This window comes from Tamandua tetradactyla, chromosome 13, assembly GCF_023851605.1.
Source record: "Tamandua tetradactyla isolate mTamTet1 chromosome 13, mTamTet1.pri, whole genome shotgun sequence".
Lineage (NCBI taxonomy): Eukaryota > Metazoa > Chordata > Mammalia > Pilosa > Myrmecophagidae > Tamandua > Tamandua tetradactyla.
The window spans coordinates 27,689,119-27,702,854 of record NC_135339.1 but is presented as its reverse complement, the minus strand read 5'-3'; the positions used below and the strand labels follow the sequence as shown (position 1 = coordinate 27,702,854).

Below are 13,736 nucleotides of genomic sequence, written 5' to 3'. Positions count from 1 at the left end.
GATGGAGAGAATTTAGAAAGCGCTTTGATGGTGTGGCACAGTGGGGGGGAGTTTGGTCAGAGCTATCCTGGTTCTAGGGAAGTTGGGGGCTCAGGGCCAGGGCCACCTCTGCACAGCTGCTGCCCATCAGTGGCTGCCATCCCAGAGGGGCTCTTAGTTCCCTTGTTGACTTATGGACGACTTGTTGCATTGACCTTTTTGTTAGCTGTTTGTTCATTCGTTCATCCAGTCAACAAGGATGGACTCAGACCTCCTGTGTTGACAGCGTTGTACCTTGGAGTGCTGCAGGGGTGCAGAATAAGTAGATACGATCTTGTCTTGTTTCTCTTCTATGTGGAGAGACAAAAAAAAAGAGAAGAAAAGGAAAAAAAAAGAAACACAGCAACCTATGAATAAATTCCTAATCATTGGAATACCTATAGTTAACATTTATTGGGTGTCCACCATGTGCCAGGCTCCGTTCTAATACACCCGCCACAGTTTACACATATTTTCTTCATACTCTCCTGCGAGTGAAATACCATGATTCACATTATCCAGATGAGGAAACCAAGGTTTGGAGAGGTTAAGATCCTGCCCAAGATCACGCAGAGGAGGCAGAACCCAGCTTAGCCCCGGGCAGTCTGGCCTGTGCTCAGAAACCCTCTGGCACCTGCTGTACCATACCCCCCCCCCCCCGGCAGCCTCCCTGTACCTCTTTCTTAGTAGGGTCAGTGCCCTCTCCTGGACACTACTCCCTGCTGCTGGAGCCCTGACATTGAATACTTGTGGAATCACAAAACATTAGAGCAGAAACGGGCTTGAGAGCTCAGCAGGCCAGACCCCTCATTTCCCAGATGGGAAACCCAGAGCCTCACCAAGTTCACTCGGTTCATTAATGGTGGTTGCAAGACCAGGATCCTGGCCAGTGGCCTCCTGCCCCCTGACAGCTCTAATTGCCTCTGAGATATTGTTGTCTCATCCCAGAGCCTACTCCTGAAGTCACCTTGGGGCTGGCCTGTCTGCAGGAAGTAAGGGCAGAGAGGAGAGGAGGAAGCAGGGAAAAGATTTAGTGACCCTTCTTCTGACTCTTAAGAAGTCGTGACTTTTACCACGCCCTCACTTACATCCCTGGCTGCTCCACATCCATTAGGACTGGTTTCTTGTACACCAAGCAAATGACTCAGTTTTGCTTTGGTGTGTCTTGCCTCTCCCAACAGATATTGGTTCTTCAGCTTTGCTCCAGATCTGCAGGGCCAAATTGGGTAGTTGCTGGGATAAAGTCAAGTCACTGAATATTAATTTTAAGTCATGCATCCTTGAGAATTTGTCTTCAACCTTTAGTACCTGCTAACCCTTGTCTTAGTAAAACTAGACTGTCTTGGGATTAAATGTATCTGTTTTTCAAGGTATCAGACTTGCAGGTGTTCTGTTAGATCCTGCAGGGCCCTGTAAACGTCTTCCCCGGACTCAGGTTACTGTGGGCAGAGGGTTTGGTTTTATGATGCCTGCCTGGAGGAGGTGCTGGCAAAGGTCAGGAGCAGAGGCCTGTGGTAGGGGTGCGGGTTGGAGGAAAAGGGGTGGCAGAGTTTTCCCACAGTACCCTGGTAAAGTGAGAAAGAAGTGAGCCACTTAGAGGTTGGGGTGGGGATGGGGCTTGGAGCCTCAGATTTTAGGAATTGGGTCTTAACAGCTCTTGATCCCTACATTCCCACTCTGTGGCCCCCAAAGAACATAGTGGAAGGGGAAGGAGGTCTCACTACATACACCCCTGAGCTGCTGGTATGGGGTCAGTGTGGGGCTTGAAAAGGTCAGGGTGAGATACCTGCATGTCTTAGGAGCAGAGAAATAGTTGGGTTAGTGTCGATAGTCCAGTCCTTTCCCCATGAGCACCGTATTTGCTTATTCTGGGCATTTCAAATCCTTTTGCTTTGGAGAACTAAGACACAACCCCAGCCATGCTCCCTGGGCAGAGAGGCAGGTTTCAGGCCTCTACCCCCCCCCCTTCCCACTGTGAGAAGTGGGAGAGGCCTGGGAATGGAGAGACCTCAGTGGGGCTGGGGTAAGGGGGACCGTGTGTTCATTCAGCTGCTCTTACCGAGGGCCGTCCCTGTGCCCAGAGCTGTGCCAGGCCCTGAGAGGGGACAGGGAGCGGATGTGGCTGCCCTCCCAGAGGGTGCCAGCTTCCAGGAAGGGGTGTCCTCGTGGGCATAAGAGAGGGCAGTGGAGGAGTGCCTGGGAGAAGGGCCTTCTGCAGAGGAAGCAGAGGTAGGGGCCCCAGCCGCAGGCTTTGCCCCACGTCCTGGAGAGCTTTCTGGGCATCCAGGGACCTGTGCCCACATCCTCACGGCTGGCTGGCGCCTTCAGCATTGTCCAGATCCCCACCAGCTCCTTGTTCTGCAGATGATCAGTCACTGTCAGAAGAGTTAGGGGATTGCTCTCAGGAAATGGGCAGGAGGTAGGGAAAAAGGACCTGGTCTCTGATTTCTGGTCCTACATTCTTTCCAGAACACCATGTTCCTAGTTTTTTGTGTGTGTTTTTTAGGGGCCAGAGGGTTGGATGGGGTTATGAATCATACAGTCTCATAGGCTCCCCTTGCCGGCACCTCTTATAGGTTGCTGTGGTTTCCACCGTAAGAGGGGGCAGTTCACGCTGCTGAGCAAGTTCCCCGTTTCTGCGTCCCCTTCCCTCTTCTCCAAGGCTGCAGGATCTGATCAGAGAATCTTTCCAACACTGGAGCATTTTTTTATTATTATTATTTTAAAAAATTTTATTATTATTTATTATTATTTTTTGTTACTGTCTACATTCTGAGAAAAAACACTCAAGTGTAATGATTATTTTTCTTATTGGTATCTTTGTTTTAAAACACAAAAGCAATAAGTAAAGCTATTTCCTTTAAAAGTATACAAAACAAAAAGTAAAATTCTTACCCCTCCACATTCCCAAGTGAATAACCAAATATATATATATGCTTCTTGAAGTTTCTCTGTCGATATACACACAGAAATGGGATCTATTATATAAATAGTGGAGTTGCAGCCTACAAATGGGGGTTAAGCTCCCCAGGTAGTGAATGAAGTATAAATCATCACTGTCCCTTACCTCTCTAGGACCAGGCTCTTAGGAGCTCAAAAGCCAAGAATTATCTGAGCATTTTAATTCTCTTGCCATTTGGCTCTGGCTTTCTTTCCCTGGGGCTGTGGAAGCCAAGAACTGGTTTGAAGGTGGGGGAGGTGATCATGTAAAAGGGATTTCTCTGGGGCTTGCTTTTTTAATGGGCCCTGGCTGTGCAGTTGAAATCCAGTGAGATTTGTTTGCTCTGTGTACTCCTGTTGGCCGCTTGATTTATTCCAGTGTGAGCCAGAAAGTGTGGGCAGGTTTTTCCTTTTCCCCAGAAAAATCCATCAGGTAGGTGAGCAGAAGGTGGAACACAGCCTGGCTTCTCTGAGCAAACCGCTTAGCCTCTCTGGCCCCTGTTTCTTGGCTCTCCTTAAGCAGCCTCTCCAGGGACCTGAAGGTTCTAGAGGCTTCCCATCCCTCATCCAGCCCTATCTGCTCTCCTTTGCAGGCCGTGCTGATCACCTGGACAAAACGATTTAAAGCGAGTGGAGTGGAGGGAGCAGACGTGGTGAAGCTGCTTACCAAGGCCATAAAAAAGCGAGGGGTAATATCTCTTGGGCCGTCTGCATCTGCCATGTGGAGAAGGCTGCATTCTAAAACAGACCAAGGCCCTTTCCAGGGGTGGTGGGGCAGGGGTCTGAGGTCGAATAGTGGCCCTGCCTGGGACATCTGATGGGGAGGCTTGAAGACCCGGGCAAGTTAAAGGTGAGGGTCGCAGCCTGGGTGGCCTGAACTCTCAAAGGGAGGTGCTGTCCAGAGGACCCACACACCCCTGCCAGGTGGAATGCTGTGTCTGTGCAGGGAGCCAGAGCCCAGGTACACTGCTGTGGACAGAACAAGGTTGAGGGGCTGGCGTTAGAGCAGACGTGTAGATGCAGTAAGCTGGTTGCAGAGGAACACGGCTCCAGGAGAAAAATGCACCCTCAAAAGAATTTTAAGCCAGATGATCAAAGGGAATGAGCAGCTTCCATGATTTAACCCTGGCACTCGAATCCAGTTAGCTTGAGTGCCAGCAGAAATGAAACCAGCTCCACCCCTGGGAGGAGTGGTGGTTATTAAAGCTGGAGCTCTCCTGCCAAGTGGTCTTCACGGTTGGCAAGCTCTGCTCCCTCGTGCGCGTGAACGGTGACACTCAGCTCTCTGTCCCCAGGACTATGACGCCAACATTGTGGCTGTGGTGAACGACACCGTGGGGACCATGATGACCTGTGGCTATGATGACCAGCAGTGTGAAGTTGGCCTGATCATTGGTAACATGTGTTCTTCCATCCGTCCCTCCATCCTGTGGTGCCTGCTCCTCTCTGGTGTCTGTGTGTGCTCACAGCTTCTGCTCTTGTCTCTCCAAGGCACTGGCACGAATGCCTGCTACATGGAGGAACTGAGGTACATTGACCTGGTGGAAGGCGACGAGGGCAGGATGTGCATCAACACGGAGTGGGGCGCCTTTGGGGACGACGGCTCCCTGGAGGACATTCGGACCGAGTTTGACAGAGAGATAGACCGGGGATCCCTCAACCCTGGAAAACAGCTGTGAGTCCCTGACCTTTTCTCGCTAGCCATGTATACGACTTAAGGGGTTAATACAAAGAATTGGGGTGGGAGAAAAGAGGCCTGCAGCCACATAGTGAGCCCCAAAAAGGAAACACCTACCCAATTTGTATTCCCTCTCTCTCCTTGTTTGGATAGACACACAGTTGTGGAGTCTGCAGCTTTAAAAGCATTTTTTAAATGATGTTTTCTTTGTTTAATTACACTATGATCATATCCACATAAAACAATTTATAAAATTAAAAGCACAGAAGCATTATATAAATATAAGGTGTAGAAACATCTGTATATACCACGGTCACTAGCGTTGCTGCTCAGAGAGGACACGTAACAGGGCGTTCTGAGCACATGGCAGTGGGTGTCCACTCAATTGACACAAATTTCTTGAGCACTTATGTTCTGGGCCCTGTGTTAGGTTCTGAGGATGCGAAACAGGGTTCTTCCCTTCCCGGACTCACTGTCTAGAGGGGGAGGTATGTCACTCATGCGAATTTCTGTCGGGCAGAGGCAGAGGAATGGGTGAGAACCATATGAGTTTTATAGACCTTAGGGAGATTGGAGGATGGAGACCTTCCTTCACGTTAAGTGTAGGCAATGGGCCTGAGTGGATAGAGAACCTCACACTCATCTGGCAAGTTGCTTTTTGGCCTTGGGGATATCCTGCCTGCAGAAGTCAGAGTGACATTATTCAGGCTAGAGTGGGTATTGCTTCATCTGAAGTGCACACTTGGTTTCCACATTTCCCTGATTCCATTTTGCTGCTAGGGCTTGGATCAGCTCAACCTTCCAACTGCCTTGTCCTCAGAGTTTGATGTTGTTGGCCTGTAGGGAGGCTGGGATAATGGGCTGACTTGACACTCCATCTTTTGAGGTTCACCTATCCAGTTGGCCTAACTCCCCTTATTCTTCTGCCACAGAGAAACAGAAGTTTGCAAGTCATTTTGAAACCCATCGCCCAAAAGCTCTTGATACTTCAGGCTGGACCATTAAGCTTTTAACCTGAATTAAAGGAATTGCAGAACTGGCCAGCTCCCCATGGCTGGGGGTGGTGGTGAAAAATTAGGTTTCTCCGCGAGAGGAATCCCAAGTTCTTAGACCTACAGTTGAACATGTACTCTGGAGCCTGAGCCTGGGGCGCCAGCTTGTTGATGATAAAGGGCCACACACAATCCCTTACCACAGTTCCAGAGCTCTGAAAGCCAAAAGTTTGGGTTATTTTCCTTCATCCACTGGTGGTAAAACCTGAGGCCAGCTGACATGGAGCTATTTACTATGACTGTTTATGTCTTGTACTGCAGATCTGTTCATGAGCTTGATTACAGTGCTGCCACAGGTACCGCTGGGGGTATTCTGTAGTAAGTAGCATACATACCATATTACATCTCTCAAATCCTCAAGTCTCCTAATTCCAAAACACATCTGACCCCAAGGGTTTCAGATAAGAGGTTATGTACCTGTAGTTACAAGCAATCACTTAATCAGAACCCCCTTCACAGAAACTGTAGGTGGGGCAGGCCACCTGTGCTAACTGAGCAGCTCTGTGGCCCAGGCCCTTGTCTGTATCCTTAGCAGTCCCGTGTGAGAACCCTGCAGGAGTAACCCAGTCTGTTGTCTGCATTCTTAACAGCCCTGGTGTTAGGATCCTGCAGGAGTTGGGTGTAAACCTGCATTTCTCAGCTATCCATCCTTGATCTATTTTCTGAATTTCTGTAAAAAGCTGAACTGTATCCCCAGGCTGAACTGTGAATTGGGCTCACGGTTGGCTTCCAGTAGCTGTTTTTTAAGTGGATGGATGAATGGATGGATAGGTATGGGATGAGTGATTGATGGATGGGTAGATGGATGGAAGAGAAAGCCTAGGGTAAAATCTGTCTTCTGCATGGTATGCTTTCCAGCTTATTGATTGCCTTAGGGCAGGTCTTGTTAAGAACAGTTCCAAGAATATTACAGATTTTTGAGCTGCATCTCATACTCTCGAAAATAAAGTATTGACCAAAGCTTGGTAACCTTTGGGCAGGCCAATTTTTGCTGTTCTCCCAGGTTCCTACCTGAGTCTTTGGATCATCCCAGTGTCTTTCTTCCATGGAATGCCAAGTTATTCAAAGCCGTTTTGTCCTCTGTTTCCCTTGGAAGGATGTTTGTTTCATTTTGCCTGTGGGAAAATTTGAGGCGCTGGGGTAGGATAAAACTGGCTTGAGGCTCTTTGTTGAGCTTTGTGCTGGCTTAGCTTGGGGATTTACCACCCTGTTTGAAAGTTTGAATATTCAGAGAGTTTCCAGAATCTCCAAGAGGTATTTCTCTCATTTATGGAATGAAACATCAGGGGTTTTTTTTTTAACCTTGACAAATTAAATTGGCCTGGACTAGGCCTTTCCTTGGGCTTGTGTAAAATCTTGCTAGGTGATCCCAGATTTTAGCCAAGGTTGAAGACTTGGTTGGGCTTGGATTTGTGTAGAGGCTCTCAGTGACCTGAAACCCAGGTGTTTAAGAACTGGTTTCAGACCTTTACACACCCATTCACTTTATGTGCTTTGATTGACATTAGCATTAATTAAGCACCTCCTGCATTCGGTTGACAGGAAGGACACCATCTCAGTAGCTCTGTGGCTCCCGCCTTCATTAGTTCACTGCTTTTGGGAGGCAGTGGGGCAACTGTTCCACGTCTTCAGGACCCCACAACCTTGCTCCAGAACCCAGAGCTAGAAGGTCTCTCATGAAAGGGATCAGATGTTTGGCTGCCTCCCAGCACCCTTACATTCGAGGCCTTTAATATTCTTGTCTCATAGCTGTTTCCTACTGGAGATTTTGTTCCCCACCTTCTTTCTTTTTTAATGTTTTTATTGCAAAATATAGCATATATACAAAAAAGCAATACATTTCAAAATACATTTTAACAAGTAGTTGTAGAATAGATTTCAAAGTTTGGTATGGGTTACAGTTGCACAATTTCGGGTTTTTCCTTCTACCTGCTCTAAGGTACTGGAGACTAAAATATCATACTCATTTTTTAAGTCCTGTTGTCTCTGTTATAACTCCTCTTTCTCTTTTGATCATTCTCCTTATCTTCAGGTATATTTGGGCTATGCCCATTCTAACTTTTTCATGTTTAAAAGAGGTGTTGACAATATAGGATTAGGGGATGGAATTAGTTGATGTTCTTGGAGAGGCTGGTGGGGTTTTGGGGCTTATCTGACCTAGGAACCATCTGGAGATTATAGGTTTCTGGAAAGTAAACTTAGTGCATGCAACTTTTGTAGAACCTCAGATAGAGGCTTGGGTGTACTTTAGGGTTAACAGGAATGATATTGGTTAGGGTTTAGCAAACCATAACAATTAGCAGTATCTAGCTGAAACTTGCATAAAAGTAGCCTCTAGAATAGCCTCTCAACTCTGTTTGAACTCTGTAAGCCCTTTGTACCTTATTTTGTTACATTTCTTTTCCCCCTTTTGATCAGGAAGGTATTGTCAATCCCAAGGTGCCGGGGCCAGGCTCATCTCTGGTACCTTCTTTCTTTTTAATGGATGTTTACTGAGATGCAGTCACACGTCATGCAGTCCATCCAAAGTATATAATCAGTGGCTGACACTATCGTCACTTAGTTATGAATTCATAACTATAATCAATTTTAGAACATTTTCATTACTCAAAAAAAAAGAGAGAAAGCCTTAGGCATCCCATACCTCTTATCCCCCCATTATTGACCCCTAGCATTGGTATGGTACCTTTGTTATTATTGATGAAAGAATATTAAGATATTACTGTTAACTATAATCCATTGTTTGCAATAGGTGCATGTTTTCCCATATACCATTCTGTTATCTTTGTAATAGTTTTGTGTATTTGTTCATGGAAAAAATTCTTATATTTTTAATTCTCCTTCTCCTTCCCTCCTGTGTTCTTACACTTTCTGCTCTTCTGTTTTTTGTGCTTGTGTCTGGTATCTCAGATCCCTTTCACTGTGATTCCTTATTCATCACATCCTTCTAAATTCAAGGAGACATCTGCCCCACAAAACAGCAGTAGCAGTGATCGCAGCAGCAAGTGCTGTTGGTCAGGAGAATCCTTTAGCTTGGATGGTGGTAGAGTAACTTCAGATCTTTCCCAGTAAGCCCCCAAGTGCCTTTTCTTATTACTGTCCTGCCCATCCCATGAACTCGCTGTAGCTTCAGTCCTAGTTTGTTGGGCCCAGACCATTCTCTCTCCTTTTCTTTCCCCGGGCTGCCAGTTGGAGCAGACCCCATTGCCAAAGGAGCTCCTAACTAACATGTGAGGCCTCACTCGTTGCTTTAGCCTCCCTTCCAGGCCCTGTGGGTCTCACCCCTACCTGTGCTCACCTGCAGGCTGGCAGGCTGAAACACCCTGGTGCTACCTCTTACTGCCCGTCCTGGTCATAGGTGTCTCAGTGCTGGGAGCGAGATCTTGGCTTGCTGGGTTTTGCCTGAGCAGAAGGGGAAGCACACTGGCAGAGAAGGAGCCCTGTCCATCCCCACGAGCCTTTGCCTTGGGCTGAGAAAGGATTGTGAGACATGCTGTTTTCTGTTCTTTTGTACCAATAGGAGTTCTAGGGACCTGTAAAAAAGACAGACCCCTGGCCTAGGGCCTTCTTATCCAGAAAAGGGGATGTCAGGATCTACGTATGTAGAAGACCATCATGTGGAAAAGGTTGTTCAACATCAGATTGTTCTAGGTGTTTCTAGAAGGCAGTGTGAAAAGCAGTGGTAGCAGGTACCGGTAGACTGATTTTAGCTCATCTTAGTGGGAATATTCTTCTTACTGTGGGACTGTCTCCAGTGGCAGGCGGCCAAGGGAGGAAGCGGGCTGGGGCTGGGGTAGGGATTGGCCTATGTGGTTCTTAGCATGACCCAATAGCTAGCGTTTAATGCCACTGACCATGAAGAGGCAGAACAGCATAGTGGTCAGAGCACAACCTCTGGTTGTTCACTGGGTTCGAAACCCACATTTGCTACTTATCAGTTCTGTGACTGTGGGCAAGTTATGTAACTTTTCTGTGCCTCAGCTTCCTCATCTGTGAATGGGGGATACTAATGTCTGTCTCATAGGGTTGTAATGAGGATGAAATGAATTAACACATGTAAAGTGCTCAGACACACAGATAGGGCTAAATAAGTGCTCATTACTAGCCGAGAACTATTGCACTTTACCTGTATTAACCCATTACCTCCTTAAAGCAACCCTGTAAGGTCAGCTCTGTCACTATCCCGTATATAGATGAGGAAGCCGAGGCACAGCTCAGAGGTGAGCGGCCCAGCAAGCGCTGGGGTTGGGCCTGGCATGGGCAAGCTGTCCCCAGGGTAGCCCTGCCAGCTTTGAGATTCTGGTTCAGGGCTGCCAGAAGCTGTCCCCACAGGTGCCTGGGGCAGTTATCAGGCACCCAGGAGTCAGAAGGGCATTCTGGCCAGGGTTGCTTGGCACAGATTGGCTGGGCATCCTGTCTGATCCTGTCAGAGCAGGAACAATGAGGACTGTGTTTGCAGCGGGGCTGGAAGTCACGCTGCCTGTGCTGACAGGAGAGGGTGGGGTACTCAGGTCCCAGTAGCATCCTTGGCTCCTGTACCCAATTCCGACTGGAATAGATTGTTTGATGCATCAGCGCTGGTAATGCCAACTGGGTTCCATCAGAGGCAAGGCCTGCAGCTTGGCTGGGGGACCTGCCTCTGATCTGCCCTGCCCCTGGCCACCTGGGGTTGAATCTGGCTCAGAAATGGCCTCAGGCCCGGGTTCTTGCTGGCTCTCTGTTGAGCCTTCCCATGTGTGAGTAGGCTTCAGTCTCAGGCTCCACATGACAGTGTTTCATCTGCAGCACAGGACTCAAAGCGGCTGCTGCAGTTATAGAGCCCATACCTCACGCCACAATTCCCAGGTCCGGGGTGAGGCAAGAGGGGAATGGAGGAGAGAGGTGCATAAGCATGCATAGGAGTCTTCCCTCAGCTCCAAGTCTGGATTTGCTCTCCACAGGGGCCTGTGCCTGAATGTGGCTCGAGCACTTAAGCTGATTGGCATTAAGCTCAGAGCCCACCCTGAAGTTTAGGGTAAGGTCAGTGGGGGAGGAGTGGGTTCCCCAAAGCAAATTCTTTGTCCATTTGCTGGAGGAGAAAATGGATACCAGGGAGGTGGCCAACAAATGGCCCTGCCGCCACCCCATTGGGAGCAGCTCCACTTTCAGCCCCGTCAGTCTCTTCAGCCTTCCCTTGGAGAAGACACCCTTTCTGAGCTGGGGTCACCTCCTACCAACAGGGGTAGGAAGCTCCCTGGTAGCACAATGGAGGTGAACACCCTTTGAAACGGACAGTGTACGGTTTTTGTGTAAATGTAATAGACGATCGTATGCTGCTCATTTCTGTCTGGGGGATTTTCTCATCATCCCCAGTCTAAATCTAAATGCTTCCCCCACCTCCAAACAGCCCTCCCTGCCTGCTCCTGCCTGTGTTGCCGTCCTTCCACTGATCTCTCTGGGCATGGACATGTCATCTGCATGACCCCCTCTGGAACAGGCTTTCCAGGTCCCCCATCCCATTGCGTTTGAGCCCATGAATGTGTGGTCTCACTGCCAGTGAGACCACCGGCTGGTGAGGATGAGGCAGGGCCTTCTTCTGTATCTGTCCCACTTGTCATGCTGGGTATGTGGGAAGAAGCTGACAAGTGCCTGGTGTGTTTTTCTCCACAGGTTTGAGAAGATGGTCAGTGGCATGTACATGGGGGAGCTGGTTCGAATGATCCTAGTCAAGATGGCCAAGGAAGGCCTCTTATTTGAAGGGCGGATCACCCCAGAGTTGCTCACCAAAGGGAAGTTCAACACCAGTGACGTGTCAGCCATTGAAAAGTAGGTGCCACCCCTCGAAGCCTTCCGGGGGTTGTTGGGGAGCGACGGTCGAGTCTCCTGCTCTAGTGGGCCTTTCCCCTAAGACTGCCAGAGTTCTTCAGGTCACTTTCCCCTAACTCTTCGTGACCCACCTGGGTGGGCTCCTTCCAGGCCCTTGTAGTGACTCCATTTCTCCATTAAAAAATGACCTTGTTGGTGGCAAATGCTTCATGGGTGATTTTCCTATTTCATTACAAAAGCAACCTACCCCCCACCCCCACCCCCGTCCCCGTTCACCATCTCCGTCTGTCTCTCAAGGTAAGAGCAAAGTATAGGAAGCAGGTGAGTCTAATGGAGAGTAAGGAGTTGCACAAGCCCGGGTCTGGGCTCTTGTTGGAAATTCTTCCCTTGGTATTTCATGTCCTTCTCCAGACTGTGTTCCCAGGAACCCTAGAGACCTCAAGATGATAGGTGGGTATTTCCTGAAAAACAGGCCCTGTGGCCAATAAGTTTGAGAAATACTGCACATTTTTATCCTCCTTTTAAAGAGTTATAATGTTCATTAGTATAATATAGAAACCCCATTTCACTTTGGTTAACTCACTATTGTCCAAACTAAATTTGGGCCTGAAATCCACCCCACCTCCACTCCCCACTCCCCAGCACCCCCCCAGCCTCTCATCCTGTCCCTAAAATATACTTTTTTAGAGAACGCCTAGAAGTATCCTCTGGCATGTAAGTTTGGGAAACACTGGTTAACAGATGAGATAGTACAGATAGCCTCAGAAGGACAGGGTCCAAGCAGCAACCCGACTGCAGCCTCTTGGCACCAAATAAGAAACCCAGGAATTCCCAGCCTTGGCTGTTAATCAAGGGCCCTCACCCCAAGAGAGAAGAAGGTATAGTTGATCACAGAGGTATTCGATGCTGTCAGGTGCTCTCGGGGCTGCATCTGTTTGCCACCAGATTCTATTCCTGGTTGAGGAAATCCCATCTGTACAGCCAGCACGAGGGCATCTGATGGAAGATAAGCCTAGCTTGCTTCCATCCTGGGTCCTGGGGATGCCAGTTCATCTCTGCATGGAGCATCGTTCCCACCTGCTTCCTTATGGTCCTGGAAAGTCAGACGGAGCCAGTGGCTTCTTAGCACTGGCTGCTGGAGGAGATGTGCATCAGCTGTCTTTGAAGTTAGATAAGGAGGCTGCCAGAAGTCGGGAGAGGTTTGTTTGGACTCTTCTGCAGTTGCTTATGCTGGGGTTTGTCCTAGGACAGTCTGCTTCAGGGGTGGTTTGTGCAGTGCTGCAGTAAGCAGGGAGCTATGCAACTAAGGCACTAAGGGAATGTCTTTTTTTTTTTTTTTTAAGAAAAATTGTATGTTTACAGAAAAATCATACAGAAGGTGCAGAGCTCCCATATAATTCCCCTCACACTCAACAGATTTCACTATTAGTAATGCTTTGCCTTAGTGGGGTACCCTTTGTTACAGATGTTGAAGCAGCATAACTACTGTTAGCCATAGTCCATAGTTTATATTAGTGTTCACTGTGTTATGCAGTTCATGGACTTTTTTTAAAAAATTTTTTTTTAAATACCAAAAAAATACCAAACAAACATAAACATTCTTAACTTTTCATCATTCCATTCTACATATATAATCAGTAATTCACAGTATCATCACATAGTTGCATATTCATCATCATGATCATTTCTTGGAATATTTGCATCTATTCAGAAAAAGAAATAAAAAGAAAACAGAAAAAAATTTATACATACCATACCCCTTTACCCCTCCCTTTCATTGATCACTAGCATTTCAAACTAAATTTATTTTAACATTTGTTCCCCCTATTTATTTTTATTCCATATGTTCTACTCGTCTATTGACAAGGTAGATAAAAGGAGCATCAGACACAAGGTTTTCACCATCATGCAGTCACATTGTGAAAGCTTTATCATTATACAATCATCGTCAAGAAACATGGCTACCAAAGCACAGCTCCACATTTTCAGGCATTTCCCTCCAGCCTCTCCATTCCATCTTTTTTTTTTTTTTTTTTTTGCATATTCATTTTTATGATCATTTCTTGAAACATTTGCATCCTATTTCTATCTCCTGATGGTCTCTGTTTCCAGCGAAGTTCTCCAAGTTTATTCACTAATGTCAGTTCATATCAGTAAGACCATACAGTATTTTCATCATTCTGTTTTACAGATATAATCAGTAATTCACAATATCATCACATAGTTCATGGACTTTTAAAAAT

The 13,736-nt window shown here is 47.4% G+C and overlaps 1 protein-coding gene across 9 annotated transcripts in view; it reads left to right on the top strand.

Moving 5' to 3' along the window:
* Nucleotides 1–13,736, top strand: part of HK1 (hexokinase 1) — a 156,831-nt gene that overhangs the window by 101,934 nt on the left and 41,161 nt on the right. For all 9 annotated transcript variants that reach the window (XM_077125061.1, XM_077125064.1, XM_077125057.1 and 6 more), the window contains 4 exons: nucleotides 3,552–3,647; nucleotides 4,254–4,353; nucleotides 4,450–4,633; nucleotides 11,338–11,493. In XM_077125061.1, coding sequence (XP_076981176.1) covers nucleotides 3,552–3,647; nucleotides 4,254–4,353; nucleotides 4,450–4,633; nucleotides 11,338–11,493 — 536 coding nt within the window. The remainder of the gene's footprint in view (nucleotides 1–3,551; nucleotides 3,648–4,253; nucleotides 4,354–4,449; nucleotides 4,634–11,337; nucleotides 11,494–13,736) is intronic.